Here is a 23,266-nt window from a genome sequence, read left to right on the forward strand (position 1 = left end):
TCTTTATGGCCTCAATGGACTTAAGGCATAAGACCAGGACCGGGTATTTACCATTCTTATAACAAACACGTAATTTCAATACTGACAACAAACAGACATGCATCAACATACATATTTCACAACATGACACAACACTTGGAGCAAGAAACTGGTATTTACAGAAAAGATAACTATTGTGTGGATTAACAATGCCACCTGGTGTTCTGAAAAGATCATGTGTATGTGACTTTTGTAAGCATCTTCTCAAAGGGAAATTGATCCAACAGCAGCGTGGAATGACATATCTTAGAGGCTCAAAGTGTAAAACTTATCAACTCAAAAAACAAACAAACAATCAGCAGTACATTAACCTTTTTTCAAATACTTACAATGTGAAGAATTCACATGTGGAAAACCAGTGCCACCAAAGCTTGTGTTGTGCAGTTTTTTCATGCTGTAATACTACATGGACAGAGAGTGAGTGTTTGGTAACTTGATTACAATTACGTACAGTTAAAGCAAAGCCTAATATTTGTTGTAATGATGAAGGTCCTAAAAGGAGATTTTGACATCAGGGGCCTATACAGGACAAACCTTCAAGATCAGTTGATTAAACAAAATCTACCTTTTCTATCATTTCATTTGATATTGTGCTTTAATATGTGCATATTCCCAAGTAACAATCAAGTTCTCACAACCTAAGTTCCACACAGTGAATCTGGTTTCTGGGAGTCTAGGATCCAGTGGGCACTTTGGTCAGTTGGTGACTTCAGCTGAGGTGTCCATCAAAAGTGATTGTTGGTATAAAATCTACGATCAAGAGACCAGAGGAGGCTGCCTGCAACAGCAGCGGCAGCACAGCCCTCTGTCCCAGTCACGGTCCCAGTGGGTGGAGCAGGATGGATGTGGATGTTGACAGTGTCGCTACCACATGACAGCTACGTCCGACAACCAGGAAGTGCGAGGGCGGTGCTTTGCTCAGAGCTGGTGGGCTGAGAAAACAAGGTAATGACAAGTTATGATATATACCTCGGTCAAAATACATATACAGTGCATTTTGATTTAAAGTTCACAGTGGGTTTGTTGATTATTTCGCCGTGTTTCCCTTCAGTCTTTACGTGCTCTGGTCAACTAGCTGTCACTGAGCTAACAGTAGCTAGCTCTTCCAAGCTAGCAACAGCGTTAGCAGCCAGCTAACAAACAGAGAGGTCGGTGCATTTATTTTAGGATGGGCCTCTCGGTGCTTCACCACTCTTACTCCAGTGTTTCCGTGGTCAACACCGGCAGCTGACTTTAAAAATGCGTTTTTAACACCTCGTTTTTGGCTCTTCAGGTCTCCTGGTTGTATTGTCAACAGTCTCTGTAAGCCTGTAAGCTAGGTACCGTTAGAAGAGTGTTTGAGGGGTTAAAAGGACTAAAGATGACTTCGGTAAATACTTCCCAATATGTCATGGTTAAGTTTCAAACCAAATGGCTGTGGAGGTAAATGTTAGGTAGACACATCAGTTTTCATGTGGAGGATTTGTCCCTTGTCATTAGCAGGACTGGCTCTCTGCTTCCATGCATTTGGAAAGACCACAGTGAATTAGAAATATGTCAGAAACATTATGTGTATTTTGTTTATATATTTTATATTTGTGTGTTCTGTATTACAGTATCCATCATGACAGCCATAAAGCATGCTCTCCAGAGGGACATCTTCACACCCAACGATGAGCGGCTCCTTGGCATCGTCAATGTCTGCAAGGCAGGAAAAAAGAAGAAGAACTGCTTCTTGTGTGCGACAGGTACGTGGATAATAACCACAGCAATAACTGTGAATAGGTATTCATCACAAGAGGTAAATGTTTCTGTAACAATGTGCTTTTTTTACATTCTAGTTACCACAGAGAGGCCTGTCCAGGTTAAAGTGGTGAAGGTCAAGAAATCTGACAAAGGGGACTTTTATAAGCGACAGCAGACCTGGGAGCTCAGAGATCTGACAGAAGTCGATGCCAAAGATGCAAGCAAGGTTAGAAGGATAATGTATTTCTTCTATGTCTTTCCTTTATCTGACCTATAGCTACGTTGTGCAATAGTGAAGTTAGTTTTGTCCCTCATTCAGATCTAAAATACTCTTTGTTTTACTGCGATTGTTTAGGAAAATCCTGAATTCGACCTTCATTTCGAGAAGGTGTACCGGTGGCTGGCCAGCAGCACAGCTGAAAAAAACTCCTTCATTTCCTGCATTTGGAAGCTGAACCAGCGTTATCTGAGGAAGAAGGTGGAGTTTGTGAATGTCAGTTCTCAGCTGCTGGAAGGTGTGGAAACGCTCATACGCTTCTTACCCCTGTGACCGCATGACTCCTTTCATGATTTGATTACATTTGCTTAAAGGCGTGCCTTTTTCTCTTAAACCAACAGTGTTGACCCAAGTGTGTATTGATCATGTTTGAGTTATTCCAATTTAAACCAGAAATGTGGAACTTTGTTGGCTTTTGTTTGATTTGATTTATTAATAGCATGTTTAGAGATCTCTTCTTTGTATCCTGGTTTGTGGTATGGCTTTCTGTGTTAAATTCTCCTTTATTCTCACTTTTCTCTCTTAAACTTTCTCTGGCCAGAACTTCCTAAAGCGGAAGGTTGGTAGGACTTAACTTCCCCCTCTCCTCACTCCTTTCCATTGTATGCTCATGAACTCGAACCACCACTCTCATTAGAGACTCTCACCTTCTTAAAGCTCCTGCTGTTTGAATTATTTGTCACTAAATAAGGATGGGCATGATTTTTTTTTTTTTTTTCAATAATCACAACACACATTTAGGTCATGTTTTTACCTCACTTGTAGCTTTTTTTACTTGTCCATTTCACCTTAATTCATAAGATTATTTACTGACACATGTTCATTAATGTTCTCTGTGTTTGATATGATCCAAAGTTTGTAGCCTATATCGTTTCTAATTGGTGCAGAGCAATGTAATGTGTAGTTGTTTTACAAAGCTCTCATGTTATCAGGTAGAACAAATATAGAGAAGCGCATTTAGCTGATAAGACATGCTTGTAAACATGCTTCTTTACACAACCCAAGATTGTTTGTGGTTTAATGGAGTTACATAAGCAGCTGCAGTTAGACTGAAACTCTTTCAACAGTGGTTGTATGTGAGTGCAATTTTACAGCTTATTTAAAACATTTTTAAGACTCAGTTATTCTGAAATAGGTTATGACGGTAAAAATATATATCCTCAGCCATTTCAGTTAACATGATTGGAAATGCCCGTCCCTATTTCTGAATGTATTTGTATGTGTAGTTGTCCACACAAGAACAGCATAAAACCTGATGTGAAGGTGGCAGGATGTGTCTTGTATTTTGTGTTTATGCTCATGTCTTGTACATGCTTTCTCATTTGTTCTTATGGGGTTTAGAGTCGGTGCCAAGCGGTGAGAGCCAAAGCGTTGCTGGGGGTGATGAGGATGCTTTGGACGACTATCAGGAGCTGAGTACCCGTGAGGAGCAGGACATCGAGAGCATGATGGAGATGTGCGAGTACGCCATCTCCAACGCTGAGGCTTTTGCGGAGCAGCTCTCCAAGGAGCTGCAGGTTTTAGATGGGGTGAGTGAAGCAACTGCTAAACTAAAACCAGAGTGAAACGCATTGCTCTTGATTATGATCTTATTTTCGCTGTGAATTTGGACAGAAACATTAACTTAATAAAACATAGAAACATATTAATACTGTCGTTAATGTTTCCTACTTAAAGGCCAACATCCAGTCTATCATGGCATCAGAGAAGCAGGTCAACATCCTGATGCAGCTGCTGGATGAGGCGCTGGCAGAGGTTGACACCATCGAGGGAAAGCTGAGCAGCTATGAGGAGATGCTCCAGAGTGTCAAGGAGCAGATGGACCAGATCTCCCAGAGCAACCGCCTCATCCAGATCAGCAACACTAACAACGGCAAACTTTTGGATGAGATCCAGTTCTTAGTGGTTAGGAACACATTAAAATGTTTTGTTAACTGTATATACGTGAAATTAAATAGCATACTTAAGACGTCAGTTGATCTAAATACAGTTAACAGAGGTCAGTTTGGTTAAGAGAGTAGTTCCCATCATGATTTTGAAAGTGTTTTCCTGAGTGTAAACCTGTTTTAGAAGGAATACTTTTATTTTGAAAACCTTAAAACTCCTGTGAATGAATACTAACTTTATTGCTAGATCATTGGACTTCATGACTGTGTGTCTTTCCTCATGTGCAGAACTACATGGACCTATCAAAGGGACACATCAGAGCCTTGCAGGATGGAGACCTGACCTCCCCTAAGGGTATTGAGGCCTGCATCAATGCTTCTGAAGCGCTCCTGCAGTGCATGAATGTGGCCCTCCGACCAGGTTGGTTTACAAATGAAGTCTTTCGATTACTCACTGACCAATGAAATCAATTACTAATAGTGTTTTTAAGTAAGTCATCACGTTAAAGTTATCTCTTTTTTTCATCTCAGGCCATGAAAAGCTGATGGCTGTGACGCAGCAGCAGCTCCTGTTCGCTGAGCTGAGAGACACTTTTGCTCGCCGCCTCACTAATCATCTCAACAATGTGTTTGTTCACCAGGTAACAGGCACACCAATATTACAAGAAATATAAATTGTTTAATGCAAGTAGAGTAGTAGCAAAGGCAAATACAGAATACTTTCTGAATTTCAGTGTAAGCTGGTTGATTATTTGGAAATATCCTTTTAGGTTAGATTTTAATGACTTTCTGTGATTATCTTTGTGTCTCCCGTGCTTCTAAAATATGTAGAAGTTCACCTTGTTGGAAATCATCTGGTCACTGGTGCAATAACCATCTTCATAAAAGTATCTACAGTTTAAATAGATGATATTGAGTTTGTAAAACTTTGTTTTTGATAATGTTTTTGTTAATGTCTTAATGTGTTAACGATCAAAGGCCAAAAAACAATTTACCTCCAAATATGAATAATTTACAAATATACATTTCAGAATTGTTTCTGGCACCTTATGTGTCTGAATATTGAAGCGGAGTAAAGGTAACAAAATAGCAGCAGATTAAAGGGTCAGACTTTGTGTTGTCCTCACACTTTGCCCCGGAGGGCTGCAGACCATGTTTTTCTACTCCAGCCTCTCTCTCCCTCTCTTTCTTTCTGCCCCCTCACGGACTTCCTGTCTAGCTGTGACTCCTTTCCTGGGCTTCCTTGTGTCGTTTCCTTCCAGTTGTGTCCCTCCTATTCTTGACTCTCTGTGTTGCTCACTTTGAATCATCCCACTCTGCTCTCTGTCTCTGTGTCAGTTCAACCACTTCAGTCACTTCAAAATGACCATCCCTCAGTTCTATAGGTCCTCCTGTCTGTCACTTCCAGTGAGTACCCTCACAGCAACCCCCACGTGCCCCCTCTTTTGCTAATGTTTGATCTGGCATCACACTCCAACTTACATCACTTGAAACCTTCCATTACTTCTTGCATGGGATATGTTTCTAACTACTTAACATCTCTCATCTGATCTCAAAGCTGAAGAGGCACCGTTCATCTCTCTCCTCCTTCACCAACTTTCTGCACTCAGCTAAGGGCTCTATATGTTTGGGTGCTAACATGGCTTTGTTGCAAAAGGTCTCCTGTCATAAAATCCTGTGCCTGTGCTCTGCGTGCATGTCTTGTAGTAAAAGCACTAGAGACTGAACAAGCTAACACTGCGGGGAAGTGAGGAGACCACCAGTATGGCAGTAAGAGTTCTGCTTTTCAATAAGCTTGTCAATAAGCTGAGCTGAAGAACTGTTGGATTTTTGAGTTGAACAGTTTGTTGTTTACCTTTTAAAAACATCTGGTTTCATGGTAATTTGAGGTAATGTATCCTATTCACATGTGTTCATGATAGGAAGCAAGATAAATCTTTCTTATGTGTGGTGTGTTTGTACACAGAGAGATGGAATAAGACCTAATAGTAGTGTCTGTATAAACTCTATTATTGAATATACTGCATAAATTGTGTCTTCTCACTGTGTCATTTAGGGCCATGACCAGAGCTCCACCCTGTCCCAGCACACGGCAGAGCTGACCCTGCCCAAACACAGCCCCCTCCACAGGGACCTGCTGCGCTATGCCAAACTCATGGAGTGGCTGAAAAACACCCACAGGGAAAAGTACGAGGGCCTGTCAAGGGTTAGTGCTGTTATTGTATTCCTTTAGTACCCCAGATGCTGTGGTTTTAATCTGGGCATCTAAACAAACGTCATGCCTGTTTTTCAGACCTATGTTGACTACATGAGCAGGCTATACGAACGAGAAATCAAAGACTTCTTTGAGGTGGCCAAGATAAAGATGGCGGGTACAACCAAGGAAGCGAAGGGCAAGTTTGGTAAGAGCTGTGATTCAGAGACCTGTTAGTGCATAGATATGAAGCACGTGTATCTTCTGGATTTTTTATTAACATCCCTTTTTGTCTTTTTCTCCCTTTTTGCAACACATAGTTCACTCAAAAGCAATGCCAGTTTTACTGCATCTCTACAGTATTTTGTCCAATATTTGTGTTGCATTGTCACACAGAAATTAATGAAATATTCATGTCTAAGGGAGCAAGGCCTCCTTCCTATACGGCCTTTTCCACATCACATCTGCTACCAAAAAAACATATTTTCCCCAACTAATGTTTGCTTCCAAAGTGTTGAAGTCCTGCTTCTTGTTTTACCTTTTGATAACATCTCCCCTTCTCTTTGCACAGGGACCTTACATGCTAAATTCTGTGCTCTTTTTAATATTTAAAATTTGAATAGGACCCTTGGTTTAGCTTTGGTTTTGGCAGGATTATAGAACTCTGCTTTCTGCACTCTGTATTACCTTTTCCTTCTGAAAACAAAAACAAGAATTTGTTTTCCAAAGGTTTGTCCAAAGCTACAAGCATATGTACCTAAGCCACTGCAACGCACGTCAGCATATGTGTAACTTTGTACATCTAACGTCTGGCCTCACTCCTCCCATGCTGCATGTTTTAAGCCTAACCTGTCTCTGTCTTTGATGCCTGCCTTTTTAACTGGCTGCAGCCACGCTTCCGCGGAAAGAAAGTGCACTCAAACAGGAAACAGAAAGTAAGTATGACATCTGGATAGAGCTATTCCACTGTTAATTACCCACTCTGCTTCTTACCACCGTGCCCTACACAACTGCACTAAAAGTTGCTCAAACTCCTTTGCCACCCTGATACATACTGAACCACTTTAAGCCCTACAAACCATTACCTCACTTGGTTTGTGCTGAATGTTCACAATGCTGCTTAATGCATCAACACATTATCTGATTCTATGATAAATGCCTACAAAAGCTAACCATTGATACCCATGTAATTTATGATGATTTGAATACTCTTTTTTTATGTCATAATTGGCAGACATCAGCCTGCAGTTTGAATGATAACCAAAACTTAACCACATTCTCCCTAAAAGAATTAAATCACGCTGTATTTGTTGTGCTGTCTCAGGCCTTCATGGCAGCTCTGGGAAGTTGACAGGCTCTACCTCAAGCCTGAACAAGCTGACAGTGCAGGGCTCCAACAGCCGGCGCTCCCAGTCCTCTTCACTGCTGGACATGGGCAACATGTCCGCCTCCGACCTGGACGTGGCCGACAGGACCAAGTTTGACAAGGTGACACTGCCAGAGATGCACAAATTTAAATATATCAGCTGTGTGTTCACATGTTGCTTAGTATTGGGAGGTCAAACAGAGGGTGTGTCTCTCTGCAGATCTTTGAGCAGGTCCTCAGCGAGCTGGAGCCTCTGTGTCTCGCAGAACAAGACTTCATCAGCAAGTTCTTTAAGCTGCAGCAACACCCAACAGTTACACCCCCGCTCGCTCAGGTAAATCTGTGATCACATACGGGAAATAGCTGTGACAGGAGGATCAAATGACGTGCCACCTACTGATGCGTAGTCTGTAGTAACATGAAACTGTCTAATCTAAATGATGATGTTGCTTTGCTTTAAATCAATAGATGTACTTGTGTGGTACTGTCTGAAATTGGAACATTTTCTCCCCTGAAAGCATGAAATAAGACAGCAATGACAGATACTGTCATGTTTTCAGTCCCAGCATCACTCATACACGTCAGCAGATATTTGTTTGGATTTGTCACGTTTTATGTCCATTGTCCTGGCAGCCTGAAACAGAGGAATCAGACTGGAGGCACGCCATCAAGAGTGCCCCCTCAGGCAGAACACAGACACTCCTTGTCATCAGAGTGAGTAGTTGCACGTCGTTTGCTAACAGCTCTGTGGCAAACATCACCCGTCTTTACAGCCAGAAACATTATTCACATTTCCTATGTAGTGCTCCCTTCTTCCTCTCTCATTTCTGACTGACCTTTTTGCACAACTTTCTGTCCCTTCTCGACTGAAGGAAAGACATGGTGCGGCTGATGATGAATAAAATCTTCCAGAGCATCGAGACGGAGCTCAACAGTCTCATCGCTCTGGGGGACAAGATTGACAGCTTCAACTCTCTCTACATGCTGGTGAAGATGAGTCACCATGTGTGGACAGCTGAGAACGTTGACCCGGCCTCGATACCTCAGCACTACTTTGGGGAATGTGCTGGTCACTGTCAAGAGGAACTTTGACAAATGCATTGTGAGTAGAGTTCATATGGCGAGAAAGATTTGTACTTTCTTTTCCCTAGTTATTGTCATCATGTCCCTTTGTTAAAGTTGGTTATTCACTGAAAAGGCTTATACATGATTTGATTTAATAATCCCTTGTTTTTTTCCAGTCTGGTCAGATCAGACAGATGGAAGAAGTGAAGATTTCCAAGAAAAGCAAAGTTGGTATCCTACTTTTTGTTGCCGGTTTTGAGGAGTTTGCGGAGCTAGCTGAAACAATCTTCCGTAACGCAGAACGCCGAGGGGATCTGGATAAAGCTTATGTCAAACTTATCAGGGCCGTCTTCATGAATGGTAAGACCTCTGGTCATCCAAAGTCAAAAAACAATTGGCTGATTAGCCCAATGTTAAGAAACTAAGTTCTGAATATTGATCGCCTTTCCAGTGGAGAAGGTCGCCAATGAAAGCCAGAAGACGCCTCGGGACGTTGTGATGATGGAAAATTTCCACCACATCTTTTCTACACTGTCACGTCTAAAGATCTCCTGCCTGGACGCAGAGAGACGAGAGGCCAAGCACAAATACACAGACCATCTGCAGTCCTATGTAATCAACTCCTTGGGGCAGCCTCTAGAAAAACTTAATGTAAGAGGAATTATCATTTACAGCAATCACCAAATAGGGCCATTTTCACTGACATGAGGAGTATGTAGACTTTTATTAGGTGCATCGTAGGTAATTTGTTATTTCTCTCTTACAGCATTTCTTTGAAGGAGTTGAGGCGCGTGTAGCCCAGGGTGTTCGTGAGGAGGAGGTGAGCTACCAGCTGGCCTTCAACAAACAAGAGCTGCGCAAAGTTATCAAAGAGTATCCTGGCAAAGAGGTGAAAAAGGGACTTGACAACCTTTACAAGAAGGTGGATAAACATCTGTGTGAAGAGGAAAGTCTTCTACAGGTGAGAAACTCAGAGTTTAAAGGGGTGGAACTGCTCAGCTAGTGAGCGGTGTCACATTCCATCACCGTCTCTCAACTGTTCCTGTTCCTGATTTACTCCACCAGGTGGTGTGGCACTCCATGCAAGACGAGTTCATCCGACAGTACAAGCACTTTGAAGATTTGATTGGCAGATGCTACCCTGGATCTGGAATCACTATGGAGTTTACTATCCAGGACATGCTGGAGTACTTCTCCAGCATTGCTCAGTCTCATTAGTCTAGCTGCCCTGCACCGTTAAATAGCGATTCACTACTGCCACACACTGGCTGAACATACACTAGCTTTTCACAAACTACCCTGTTTTGCTTTTTGGATGATGAAGCATTTCCTCTGTGTGTGTGTGTCTATGTATTTTAAAGAAAGAGATTTGTACATTGGACAGCGATGCAGATATCTCTGGACTGAATGTGTGCCTGTTTCTGTGAGATTCAACAACTCTGCTCTAAATACGTATTTGTTATATGTTTATTTCTTTATGCCATATGTACATAATAAATTTGCATCTGCCAAACCTATAATGCCTCATCGTTTCGCTTTATCTTTGAATCTATTTTATTAAGCACTTAGCACTGAATATCTTTTCTATGCTTGAAGTAGATCTCCGTGCCTACCCCGCCCCTTCGCCTTCTGCGCGGACGACGCCGGTTGACTAAACACGCTGCCTCAGATGCTCCACAGTGTGTCTCACTTCCATGGTGACGAATCCAAACCGGAGATCAGCGGCGCTCTTTTCAAACCTCTTTACCGCGGAAACACGTCAACTCAAGAGTTATTTACTATCTAACTTTAACGGAGAACGAGATGTAATGCTAGAATGAGTCTTCTGCAAGTAATTTGTTCGAGTGAGACATTTTATGTCGATGATGTAGAATTAAGTTTACGTTGGTCAAGCTAACGTTAGCTGTCAGGAAAGCATTGTCCTTCTAAACAAGGTAAGGAGAGGCAAACTTTAGGAGATTAAACGCTTTTTAATTGGATAATTATTGTCAAATGGTGCTGACGAGCGGGCTAATACTATTTTTATCTCTGAAAAGCGGGTCGCTCCATAGGTAAACACACAAAATGCTAATATTGGCTTATTAGCTACTCAACGTTAAGCTAGCTGCCTAATGTTAGCCAGCATCAAACATCTAACGGTAGCAGGTATAATTAACCATTGTACGTTACTTCCCTAACTTAAAACACGTCTTAAGAATTCACGGTGTGTCGTTCACATTGTTTTAAGTATTTTCTAAATTAAGCTACTTTACTAACTAATATAAACGCTGCCATATTGTGCTACAGTAACTTCAGTGCCACATCACAGCCATGAACAGCAGCGCAGAGAGGAAATTCATTAACTTGAGGAAGCGTCTAGATCAGCTGGGATATCGTCAGCCACTAGGGATAGAGTCACTGCCACTAGTGGAGAAACTATTCAGGTAAAACCTTTACACCCACTGCACCTCCTCTTCCATCACATTACACCAGCCAGTCAGTCACAGCGGATTAAATGTATTCGAGACAAATCTTCCTCCGTGTTGCAGTGACCTGGTCCACACAACTGAAAGCCTGCGCAATGCCAAACTGTCAGCAGGGAAGACTGAGAAAGAAAGCCGAAACCTTGACGCTCTTCTGGAGCCATACAGGACGGAGAATGCCCGGGTAGTCAGGGAGAACAATGAACTGCACCTTGAGCTTCTGAAGCTAAAGGAGGAGAAGGATCGTGTCACCAGGGGTAAGTCATGATAACCAGCAATCCTCTACTCCACACAGTCCGAAACACTTACACACATCCTTGATGCACATACATTAATGACTGGTTTGGTAACTCCACTCAATCTCTCCTTGTTTCAGAGCTCAAGACCCACATCACAAAACTGGACCATGAGACATCTGACTTGAAGTTTTTAAACAATCAGTATGTGCACAAGGTTCGCTGCCTGGAGAAGGATAGCAAGGCAAAAGCTGAGCGCATCCAGCAGCTGCAGGAGAAGAACATGCAAGCTGTGGTACAGACACCAGGTAAATGCTGGGTTTCTGACCCAAGCTCTTTGAGTGCACACTGAAAGTGATATTTGATATTTTTATACATATTTTGTTTTTAGTTGAACCATATTTGGCTGCATTGTCTTGTGTTTTAAACATGTCCAAACAATGTTTCTTGAGAAAGATAGATTATATCACATTTGCCCTGTTAAAAAGCAATCAAAAATCTGTTGTTTATCATGGAGGTGGAAAGAAGCGCAGTATTCCCTTCAGACGTCAGAGGATGCAGATTGATGAGCTCATTCCTCCCTCCTCCACATCAGCTTACCCCGTGTCGCAACCCGATGATCCATACATTGCTGACCTGCTACAGTTAGCAGATGGAAGGTTTGTTTTCTTTGTTAACAGCCAAACCGTGTTATTTACAGAGGTTGCTTGATGGATGTGCTGATTGTAGATGCTTGTATTTGCATTATTTCTTTTTTACTCACTGTAATTTCTGATACATAGAATTCTCGAGCTACAGGAAGACATCATAAAGGTCAAGTTAGACCTGGAAAATGCTCAAGAACATATAAAACACTTAAATACACAGGTAAGAAGTAAATTAACTAGACTAAAATGAAAAATTCTGACATATTAAATGTTATTATGGAGGTGTTGTTTTATGTGTATCTACTATTAGGTGGACGAGAGGGACAAAGAGATCAAGCGACTGAATCAAGTTCTTCATGGAGGACGACCTCATGATGTAATTTCCCTTGAGGCTCAGAACATCAGCAACGAAAAACTGATTTCCCATCTTAACCTTCAGGCAAGCAAAGCCGTGATACAGGACATTTACCATTGTTTATCAATGCATATGAAATATTTCTGGGATATGCGCAGTGGTCTTGAGCTTGGCTACTCTGGAATAAAGACGTCTGCATGTTTGCTGCCCACCGTCCTGCCTGTTAACTGTTGGCATCTACTTTGTGTCACACAGATTGAGCACCTGCAGGAGGCCAACATGACATTGGAGCAGAAGATAGAAGGACTGCAACAGAAGAAGAAGGATGCTTCAACTGAAGTGGCTAATCTGTCTTTAAAGAACCTGGAACTGTGTGAAGAGCTCACACACATAGACAACCTTGCGAAGCGGATGGAGATGGACAAAGAGCGGGTGTTGGAAACTGCTGACATGGAACTGCAAGAAACTAAAGTGAGAATATAAGAATTAAAATTAAAATGTACTGTATTTACAGGCTTCACTTCTAAGCAAATATGGTAACAAAGTGTGAGTTAGAATAATGACAACAGTCCTTGAAAACTGAAATATGTTTTCTCAACAGAAAGAAATTCAAAGGCAACAGAAAATCATTGAAGACCTGGAGGATATTATCACAAATATAAGAAAGGTATTTACAGTATATATTCTGTTTTTATTCTATATTCTCTTTTATTTTTAGTAAGTAATTCCTGAGTGAACATACACCACCGTTCCTCTGTCCTATGTTGGAATGTTACACAAGCTAAAAGATTAATCTGTTGGAATGACTGAATTCAGGAGCAGTCTGAAGGTGACTTTGAAAAAGACCGTCTCAGAGATCAGCTGGTGGAGCTCAAAGAGCAGAATGAGAAAATGGAGGGACTGGTGAATTTCCTGGAGGAGGAAAAAATCAGGCTGCAGGACAAAGTGGAGAAAATGATGGCAGCTGGTGAGCAGCAGTTTGGTGTATACCCCAGTTGTTGAAAACTATTCTTACAGCAGCTTTAAATTGTTGTCATTACTGTTTGACTGACTTTTTACTGTTTCTTAGACAAAGACCTGGTGCTGGAGCTGGAGGCCATGCGGGCAAAACATGGTGTTTGTGGAAGGGAACGCTCCCCGTCACGTCTGGATGCATTTGTTAAGAGTCTTGAGGAGGAGAGGGACTACTATCGCCAGGAGGCTGAGCGCTATAAGAGAGTCAGAGGGGCAGGTGGTCTGGACTTAAGCCCTAGTCGTAGTCCAGGCAGAGGCAGGAGTCCGAGGTCCAAAGTAACGAGGGTGACACATGCTAGATTTCGTCTTGTTTTTTTTTTTTTTTATTATTTATTTATTTTTTTATTTTGTTGATGGAGGCTAAAGTAAGTTCTCATAAAACTGATGCAAAAAGTCTAATGGCTTGAAATTTTCAGGGAGGTGTTGCTGAGGCAGAACTGCTCCGTGTTGTGAAGGAACGAGACGAGCTGAAGGCTGCTCTGTTGGACTTTGAGAAGCACATGGAGGACATCCAGAGCAATGTGAAAATCCTCTGTGCTGAGAGAGACCATTTCAAAAACATGTTTAAACAGGCAAGTTTTAAAAACAACATCTAATTGGATATGTTATTGAAATGACTTATTTTACACTTCTAAAGATCAAATGTTTTTGTTTGTTCAGGCTCAAGAGGACCTGAAGGTGGCCCACAGCACAGATATGTCAGCTGATGTCTTGACACTGCAGGAGGAGGTGAAACAGGCAGAAATCAAAATCAAGCAGATGACCACTGAAAGAGACACACTGATGGAGAGATTAAAGGTTAGTCCCAGAGCAACAACTTTCATGGTGCACGTGGTTCGGCTGCACCATTATAGTTAATATACTTAGATAAGTTAATAAATAAGCAGTAAAAAATTTTTATAATATTAGTAATATTTTTTTCTTGTGATCTGTATGCTATCTACTATTCAAGTTATTGATTCTCTCAGTTGCCAACATTTGTTAGGATGCTGATCTAGACACTTCCTTTAGTAATATAAAGTAGTGTCACAGGTTCCTGCAAAGTTAAGCATGTATTCAGTGTTAAATTTGCTAGAATTTACAGCTAAACGACTGATTGATCAGACCACTGATGGAAAATTAATCTGCAGCACTTTTTATCTATTGTTTCAGTAATTTTGTTAAAGCAAAAATGCCAAAAATTTTGAAGATGAACATTTGAAACTGTCATATTGTATGCTAGTTTTATAAGTTGGAATGGATACCACTGAGCCTAACACACAAATAATCAAACATTTCGCAGGTTGCCCAGACTTCAGCTCTCACAGAGAGACAGGGAGAGGGGAGGAGGATTCTTGACCTAGAAAATGCCATGAGGAGTGTAAGCCTGATGGATGTTTCAGTAAATCTGCTCAAACCTTTCCCCCTGACTGGAGCTTGTTCAAAAGTCCCAGCACAGAATTATTATACAATGTTCAATTTTGTAACTTTGGTCCTAAATAACATTGTGCTGCTGTATTTTAACCTGGCTTGTTGGACGTGCTATGGTGTAGTTGGAACAGGATAGACTGGAGCTGCGGTCACAGGTGTGTCTGCTGAAAGAGAGCAAGGAGGCTGTGGAGGAGGAGCTGAAGGTTCAGTCTGCTGCTATGGTCCAGAATGCAGGGGAGGCGGCCCAGCAGAGGGCTGAGTCTAATGCTCTCAGGTTTGTGTTCAAACAATGTAGAATTTGACAGTTTAAATGTTGATAATGTGACTGTCAGAGAGCATGTTAAATGCACACTGTGATACAAATGTAGCAAATTATATCCAAATCTGAGGAGTTATCAGTGTCCTCTCACCACCCTTCTCCTTTCTTTTTCTTTGTTTTCCTGACACTTGCTTTTGTTCCTATCAACAAACTGCATTTTGTCAGGGGTTGTTGTGTTTATTCAGCGTGTTAGAGAAGGACTGATGGACTTTTCTCTGTCTGTCTGTAGGCTGCTACAGGAGCAGATGGAGCAGTCACTGTCTGACACCCAGCACAGGCTGTCTGTGAAGATGAATGAGCTGCGTGCTGCCCATGAGCAGATTGAGAAACTGGAGGAGAAAATAGGTGAATATCTGTGGTTTCTATGAAGCTAAGGGTTGCCATTGTATTGTTCTACTACTGTATTTCTCTCTCTCTCCTTCTGACGTTGCTTGGCTGTTACCTCAATTTCGGTTTGTCTGCCAGGAGAGCTGAGTCAGCGCGGCTCCAAGCACAAAGAGGAAGTGGCTGTTCTTCAGAAGTCGATCTCTGCCCTGGATAGAGAGAAAGATGCTCTGCAGGATGAGGTTGATCAAAAGACTGAAAAGCTGGTCGCTCTCCAGGAGGAGCTGTCCAAGAAGGTAGCCAAATATCATCAAGATTACAGCTATTGGCTTCCGTGCTCTTCTGAAAAATACTGACATGCCATTGTGCACAATGAAAAAGTTCCCTGTAATCATTCCTCCAGTCCATACTGGCTGTGAAAAGGTCCAGCCCTAAAGCAGTTCTAATGTACAGTATGTGACCAGTATCCTCTCTCTGTGCTAGATGAGCTGTGCTTAAAGAGAGCAAATGGGGCTCAATTATTTTGGCATTTCCACAGGAAAATACTCTTAAAGATGTGAGACTCACAGCTACAAACATGGATAACTCATTAGCGTGAGTATCTTGGTCTCAAAGCTCTAAGAGTTGGTTTTTAATACAACAAAATGTCATGATAAAAGTCTCAACAAAATAATGTGTGATCCTTACAGTCAGCTGCAGGGGGCGTTAAACAGCCGTGAGAGGGAGATAACCAGCCTGAGGAGACAGCTGGATGCCTCTCAGGAAGAGCTGGCTGGACTCAGGAGAGACAAAGAAATCGCAATCAGAGAGAACAGGAGGCTGCAAGATGACCTAGCCACAATGACCAGAGAGAACCAAGTATGTCATAAACCTTATATTCAAGTGTTTCTTCTTTGTCATATTCAAAGAAAATGAAGAAAAATAAAACAGACAACAAAGGAATAAACCCAGCTGCTTTTTGTCTGTTTGTCCAGGCTGTGCATATAGAGATGGAAGAGGCTCTGCATGAGAAGGATGAGCTGAAACTGAGAGTCCACTCCTACATCTCTGAAGTATCCAGAATCGAGAAACTGATGGCCATGAAGGCAAGAGAGAACTGTGTACTCCTTCAGCTCTTTAAGTTGTGATGTAACTACTGTCTTTGTGATACTTTGGGATGCAAGAGTCTTTTTTCCAGAATATTTGAAGAGCTTGGAAGTCCTATAGTCCACTCTACTCAGTCTCATTTGGCTGTGTTTGACCCACAGGAGCAAGAGAACAGGGACTTGCTTGAGCGGTTCAAAATGGCTCACTCTGAGATGGAGGAACGTGAGCAGAAGCTGCAGCAGGCTGAAGGCCTCAATAATTCCATCCGCCTGGAGCTGCTCTCTTCAGACACAGAACGCAGGCACCTCCGCGACACTGTTGGCCACCAGGAGAGAGAAATCCATCAGGTGAGACATGAGCTGGAACAAACAGCTCATACAATTCACATTAGGGAGAAAGACTCCCTTTTCTAGGCCAACTACTGAAATTATGCTGGGCATGAAAACACTCAGAGATGCCAGTCTTTATACCAGCATGAGATAAATGTACCTTTCACCCTGCTGTTTTCCTAAGCACACGCAGGCCCTGCAGGCTTACGAGGCCCAGGTATCCTCGCTGGTCCGTGGGATGTCCCGACTAGAGGAGGAGCTACACAAAGCTCAGGAGGAGAAAGCATCTCTCCTCTCAGATCTGGCTTCTGTCAGGGAGCTCTGTGTCAAATTGGACTCTGGCAAGGAGCTCACTGCACGTCAGCTCACCTCTAAGAGCATGGACCTGGAGAGGGTGAGGTTTACAGAGGCTTTGACATCACTTTAAACACACTTGTCTTGCCTTGGCTGTGAAATGTTGTGTGCACACACACAGCCTCACCAGCTGCAGTTATCTGTCTTAAGATATTTATGCTCTCTGTTAATATGTACATGTTTTTTAGGTCACAGGAGAGCTGGAGGATGTTCGTTCAGAGGCAGAGCTACTTAAGAAGCAACTGGCCAGTGAGAGGTTGACCTGTTCGTAACCTTGAGACGCTACTCTCCACCAATCGGCAAAAGGAGTTCCAGACTCATCTGACAGCCAGCGAAAGAGAGTCTGAGCTGAAAGTCCTTCGTGACAGGCTCATGCTGGCTGACAGCAAAACGTAAAACAATAAATTCAATAAATCTGCTTGAACTTTTTACGATTGAATAAAATGTAATTTTGAAAAATGTTGAATATTATTTGCGTGTGTGCATACACTCAGTGCAGAGCATGCCAGGGAGGTGTCCCAGCTCCGCGGTAAAGTGACGCAGCTGCAGACAGAGATGGATGTTCTGAAAAGACAGCTGACCACTGAGCGCTTTGAACGGTGAGTTTAACAAATGTTGGTCTGACTTTTCCACTGTTACCCCAGGACAGAAATCGTTAACTGGAGTGGAACCAAAGTTTGGCACAAATTAGGTTTTGTGTATCTGTCTGTATAGATCCAAAAACTCTTTTACATTAGCTCTGTGATGCTGTGACTCAGCTAACATCAATGTGTAGCATATTCTGTAGTTTGTGCAACAACAGTGTTCACAAACTAGATTATTTCCCCATATTAAAAAACAGCTGGAAAAACAGATCCTCTTAATGTTTCATCTTTGAATTAGCATATTCTCAGCATGTAGAGACTTTACTGGAAGTGTCCCAGATTATTGTACATCAGTAGAAAGTGGAAAAAGTTCAGCTTGAAACTTGGTCTGTGAGAGAGTTTGATGAAAATAAGTTTTAAAAATCTGACAATTTTCAAATTTAAAAAACAAAAGCTTATATAGGGCTATAACTAACAGTTGTTTGTATTATCCATTAATCTGCCATATGTTTTAAATTTCTCAATGATTTGCTCAATTAGAGCCCCAGGTCATGTCTTAGAGTCCAAAACTCAAACATATTCAACTTAGTGTCATAAAAGACAAAGAGAACTACAAATATTCACATTTACGAAGCTGGAACCAGAGATTTGACATTTTCACATAAATCCTGGCTTTAATACATCCATTATCAAAATTGTTGATCATTTTTTTGACAGTCAACTAAATGACTAATCATTCCAGTTCCACGTAAACATAGCTATAGAAAGGTATTACTTATACAGTGATTACCTATGTAATTACGTACTTAAGAAATTTTAATACATGTTGTCACAAGTATGTAAACAACCCAGTGGAGATGCAGTACATTCTGACCTTGTCTTATTTTCTCTGGCCTCAGTGAAAGGGCAATTCAGGAGATGCGTAGACAGGGTTTGTCATTCTCATCCCTCCAAAGCTCATCGCCCCTCAGCACCTCCAGCGGTCATCATCACATCTCCCCAGAACGCTCCATTCTCAGAAGTCTCGACCGCTCCACTGACAAGTCAGCAGACAAGTAAGGCTTTGGACATGAAAATGATGAAGCTATTTTTAGGGCTTGTTATTTTTGGATTGTACATACAGATAATATTAAACAGGAATCATACTTTTTGGAGATATTGTGGAATAAAAGCTGAGTGACAAACCAAATCTGGTCCTCTTTTGCTTGAAAACCAAATAAAAGTCTAAATTAAGCAAAACTAATTTGAACAGTTGCTTTTTATATCTCTAAAATTTCTTTCCTTTCTCTTTTCAGAAGTGTGAGCTTCAAGGATTAACAGCTAGACAGACAAATGGCAAATGAAGGCGCTAATAAGTGAGTCAGAAACCACTAGAAAACTGCTTGAAGTCTTGAGTCTGTACATGAATTGTGAAGGGCTTCATAAGCCTCTGTATTAATTAGCCTGTCTCATACCTTGATGCCACTTTATATCACATATCACTAACATTTGAACAGACTGTTACATAACTGTCAGTATGTTGTACAGCCACTGATAGAATTAGGATTTAATTGTTGTTCTCAGCATCTATAACCTCACACATGTAGCAAGAGCAGTGTTTGTTCAGCCCCGTGGTTTAAGTGTATTATGCTTAATATTCATTTTTTTATAATGATGTCTAAATTATTAAATTATTCACAAAATAAAGCAATACAAAATTTACACAAACTACAGTGATCATCACAAAATGTCTTGCTTTATTGATAATATATAGTCCAAAGTAAATATAAAAGATGGGGAAACAGATGAGAAAGAGGCTGTGACTTACAAAAAAAAAACACAAGCTTGATTTAAACCCCACAACCCTCTGAGTACATGGTATGTGCTTTAGCCTGCTAAACCACTGAATGCCCACTGAAGCCATTAACCCTTTATCTCCTCCAATGTCTACATGAAGAAACGAGTAAAAACACAAAGTTTGGTCTTGTAACCTTATTTACATTGCATCAATGCATACTGAATTGATTCATTTACTGTAACAGTGCATGTAACAAACATTTCAGTAACTTTTTCTTTTGTATGCAGCTGATCTCAAGCTTTAGTGGTTTCAAAATCAAGTCATCTCTTCCAATAATCAGTATTTTTGCAATGATATGAGGATATATTAAGTAAAAATATGTAACAGCTGTCAATGTTCCCTAGGCATAAAAATAACACTAATGCTTCTCTATACAAAATAATCTCCAAACTATATATTGCACATTTAATGCCGGCAGTGTTCAGTGGTTGTGTTGGGGAGTGGATATGTGAAGAGGGAAAAGTCTAAAATGTACTTGGGCAGGAGTTCCCTCAGCAGCTTCTGTGGTAAGCTGCACAGATAATAGTGTAACGTCTCTGTGGTGACCGGCTTGTACCATGTTTGTCTCTCTGGGAAGTGAACATAAGGAGGTGCTCTGATGCGTTGGAGCACAAACTCTGCATCATTTTCCAGGTGCTCATATGGAGCCGATGAAGTCATAGGACACGGCACAGGGTTGACACAAGTTGTACACTGGCATCCAGTGCTCGTTCATACGCTCCACATCCTCATCCAGCAAGTACCGGACAAACTCTGCAAAGGTCACGTCATCTCCCGTCACGGATGTGTCCTTAGCACGACCCTTTCTGTACCTCTTTATGATCTCAACACCATACTTTTTCTGATAGGACTCGATCTCGCCAAATTTGTTCCTGTAAGCAGAGAGCAGACGCTCCATAGGCTCCCGAACAAACATGAACTTGAAGTAGTGCTTGAGGCGGTAACGGATCTCCTCGGGTTTCAGAGAGGACAAGAAAAGCAGGTCGCTGCGGTGGTCCATCTTGATGTTTACGTCCACACTCTCCAGGGCTCCGCTCAGGACCTTCAGGACCCTCTTCCAGTTGGAGCAGGCCACTTTGGGGACGTAGCAGTAGAGGAAATGGTACTGGTCATTCACCAAGATGTGCTGCAGCAGTGTTTTCCTCTGTAGGGGGCTTAAAGACCAGATGCTGTGGGGCATGTTCTTCTGGCTGCACACGGTCTTGATGGTCCGGTTACGGATCTCCTGGAGGATCTATATGTAAACACAAATCAGTGACTTAAAGGAGCATTTTACCATTTCTACATAGACATCAGTATCACTCAGCCTGTGACAACATGTTTAGTGGCTTTGGAAAAGCTTTGTAAAGTCTGAGAAAATTATAGGAGGTGAAGTCCAGTGTTTTAAAAATTGACCCATTTAGTTCCAACTTAGAGACTAAAACTCTGGATATCTGAGCCTCTGCAGCTTCTTTTTTAAGTTGTTTTTTGAGAGTGCTACTAAACTGCTGGAATGTCCCTGCTAAGTGAGTAGATGTATGAGAAGACAAAGTTAGAAATAAACACTTGCTCAACTTAAGGATTTTATTATTGGAGACTGTAGCGGAAGGTAACCCCACCTAGCTACCATTAGATCCAACTTCTAAACCTTGTAGGAATGTTTTTGATCACCACATTAAGTTGGGGTTTTAAAAAGAGAAATGATATGCAAGTTTTTTTGTTGTGATTTCCTGAAAGCCACGCATTTCCTACCAAATGTGTCACTGAAGAAATGGCTTTACAGTCGTTGATCCTGCTGTTTACGACAATATGTATTAATATTGTGAAATACCTCGCAAAACGAAATCACTTGCGGCTATACTCAGCCTGCCCGCCTGGTAAACCTCTAAAGACCAAACTCCCAGCATTAATTCGTGGTGCATTAAAGTACCGTACCTGGGACTCCACGTCCACAACACCCGGGCTGTGTTTCCCGGCCTGTCTGATGAAGTCCAGCCGCTTGCCGCTACCTCGGGGTGGAGGCGTATCCATGCTGTTCAGCATTCCTTTCTCTATCATGAGCAGCAGGCCTCCGGATGCTACGATCACCAGGAACGTTAGCACCGACGGCAGCACGGCGGAGCTGCGGCGGACGGAGCCCGAGTTCAACGTTGTCCTAAAGTTAATAACCGAGCCGCTCCGCGCTCCTCCGCTCCTTTTCACCCCGTACTCCTGCCTCCGAGGAACCATACTGTGTGCCCGGCGAGTCTGTTCAACACCTATCAATTTCCTAGAGTTTACAACTAAATACTACGTAAGAAAACAGCGATGGTTATCTACCACGTACCCATACTTAACTTTTAAACTTCGTGAAGTCAGGTAGCGTAAATATCACAATTCCTGTATGAACTGTCAAAATAAAACCCCTTTAGGGGACATGTTGCGAACCCTTTGTCCTCAGCAAATGTCTACAGTGGAAATGGAAAAAGCACATTTAAGAAGAAGACTCTGGAGTATGTTAAATGTTCTTTCTTCCTTTTAATTTCCTCTCACAGGATGTTTTCAAATGGGGCGCTAATATCAAACAACAGAAATTTAATCAAAGAAGCGTAGATCCGGTTAACATTTTCAAAATAAAATGCACCCTGGTGTTTTTTTTTCCATTAGAAAAAGTATAAACACTAACAGGGACCAATATGAAGAAAATTCAGAATCGTTTTATTTTGTTAAAATACCTTAATGTAGGCATATTTGTAGCTAGCTTTGGGTGTGTATGCATTGTGTAGAAGGAGGTACTGTGAACACACACTTCCATTGTTTACCCTTCTTGGTGCTGATTCCCTGCTGCATTCACATTATCCAAACGATTTGTACATATCAGAATTAACCAGCTTATGGGAGTATTTTGCAGGTCTCGTGGTACTGCTCCCTATTAGTTTCAACTCTGTAATACAGTGAAGTAACAGATTTTTTAGACACAATCCAGCTGAGAACATTTGTTGTAAAATCCCTCAGAGCCACATCACCTGGCTCCTCTCAGTGTGGAGGAACAGCGAGCTGACTCCACCCACCCATCCATCCACTTAATCATAGTCACATCACTTTTCATCATAGTAGTCTGATTCAAAACCTAATCAGAAAAATCACTATGTATAATCACTAGTAAATCCCATGTCCTCAGAGCCTTTAAGTTGATGCCAGGACAACTGAACCTCTCTGGTTAGGGCAGTTGCTCACTTTTCCTGGTAGTAAACCAGAGCCCAAACTCTTAACAACATCAGATTCAGCTCCAAATGACTCTGGTGTGATACCTGAGATGATTGTTTGATGAGGCCAAAAAGGTGACATCATTTGCAAAGAGCAGAGCATGTTAGAGTGACTGAACTAAATACACTCCAGGCCCTGTGGCTCTTCTTATATATCCTGAACACAGTGAACATCAAGAAGCTGATCACTCTCTACACAGTCCTTAACAAAGAAAAACATATCAAAGGTGTTTGCACATTTTAAATCAATCTAAAGCAGTATGATGGAAGTAAACGCTTTTTTAATTATTCTTTCTAGGTTACATCAACTGGTCGTACATTTACCCTTTATAAAGCTCATTATATAAACATGGGGAAAATACCAGATTCTACTGTTAATCCTTTGCACATTTCCTGCAATGGTGTATCCGCATTAGCAAATAATCTTAAGCAAATACACTGTGTGCGCAAAATTGTTTAATGTTTTGGGCCAGGAAGTTAAAACATATTTCTCTGTTAACTGTTTTTAGTCTTGACAGCTAAAACAAGTTTTC

The 23,266-nt window shown here is 41.6% G+C and overlaps 3 protein-coding genes across 3 annotated transcripts; 2 read left to right on the forward strand and 1 right to left on the reverse strand.

Moving 5' to 3' along the window:
* The first annotated feature begins 849 nt into the window (after nucleotides 1-849).
* Nucleotides 850-10,072, forward strand: exoc1 (exocyst complex component 1). Its single transcript, XM_018670292.2, is given in 21 exon segments — nucleotides 850-984; nucleotides 1,635-1,766; nucleotides 1,860-1,990; nucleotides 2,120-2,279; nucleotides 3,383-3,570; nucleotides 3,719-3,946; nucleotides 4,216-4,348; nucleotides 4,459-4,568; nucleotides 5,984-6,133; nucleotides 6,221-6,329; nucleotides 7,012-7,056; nucleotides 7,446-7,609; nucleotides 7,708-7,821; nucleotides 8,121-8,147; nucleotides 8,149-8,201; nucleotides 8,360-8,525; nucleotides 8,527-8,589; nucleotides 8,729-8,912; nucleotides 9,004-9,203; nucleotides 9,319-9,513; nucleotides 9,618-10,072. Coding segments are annotated over 20 exon segments (2,697 nt in total). The 5' UTR covers nucleotides 850-984; nucleotides 1,635-1,642; the 3' UTR covers nucleotides 9,771-10,072.
* A 136-nt stretch (nucleotides 10,073-10,208) lies between these two features.
* Nucleotides 10,209-18,731, forward strand: cep135 (centrosomal protein 135). The gene is given in 26 exon segments (XM_018670289.2): nucleotides 10,209-10,486; nucleotides 10,839-10,975; nucleotides 11,081-11,271; nucleotides 11,391-11,558; nucleotides 11,768-11,909; nucleotides 12,033-12,117; nucleotides 12,208-12,336; nucleotides 12,508-12,723; nucleotides 12,854-12,919; nucleotides 13,069-13,219; nucleotides 13,322-13,551; nucleotides 13,683-13,838; nucleotides 13,927-14,064; nucleotides 14,549-14,626; nucleotides 14,799-14,950; nucleotides 15,225-15,340; nucleotides 15,461-15,615; nucleotides 15,858-15,913; nucleotides 16,009-16,177; nucleotides 16,294-16,404; nucleotides 16,567-16,752; nucleotides 16,919-17,128; nucleotides 17,277-17,351; nucleotides 17,353-17,480; nucleotides 17,583-17,687; nucleotides 18,572-18,731. Coding segments are annotated over 25 exon segments (3,486 nt in total). The 5' UTR covers nucleotides 10,209-10,486; nucleotides 10,839-10,862.
* Nucleotides 18,732-19,388: 657 nt separating this feature from the next.
* On the reverse strand, nucleotides 19,389-21,958 carry chst14 (carbohydrate (N-acetylgalactosamine 4-0) sulfotransferase 14). Its single transcript, XM_018670291.2, is given in 3 exon segments — nucleotides 19,389-20,151; nucleotides 20,153-20,743; nucleotides 21,424-21,958. Coding segments are annotated over 3 exon segments (1,122 nt in total). The 5' UTR covers nucleotides 21,718-21,958; the 3' UTR covers nucleotides 19,389-19,914.
* Nucleotides 21,959-23,266: the final 1,308 nt, after the last annotated feature.

Source organism: Lates calcarifer, linkage group LG17 (genome assembly GCF_001640805.2).
Source record: "Lates calcarifer isolate ASB-BC8 linkage group LG17, TLL_Latcal_v3, whole genome shotgun sequence".
Lineage (NCBI taxonomy): Eukaryota > Metazoa > Chordata > Actinopteri > Centropomidae > Lates > Lates calcarifer.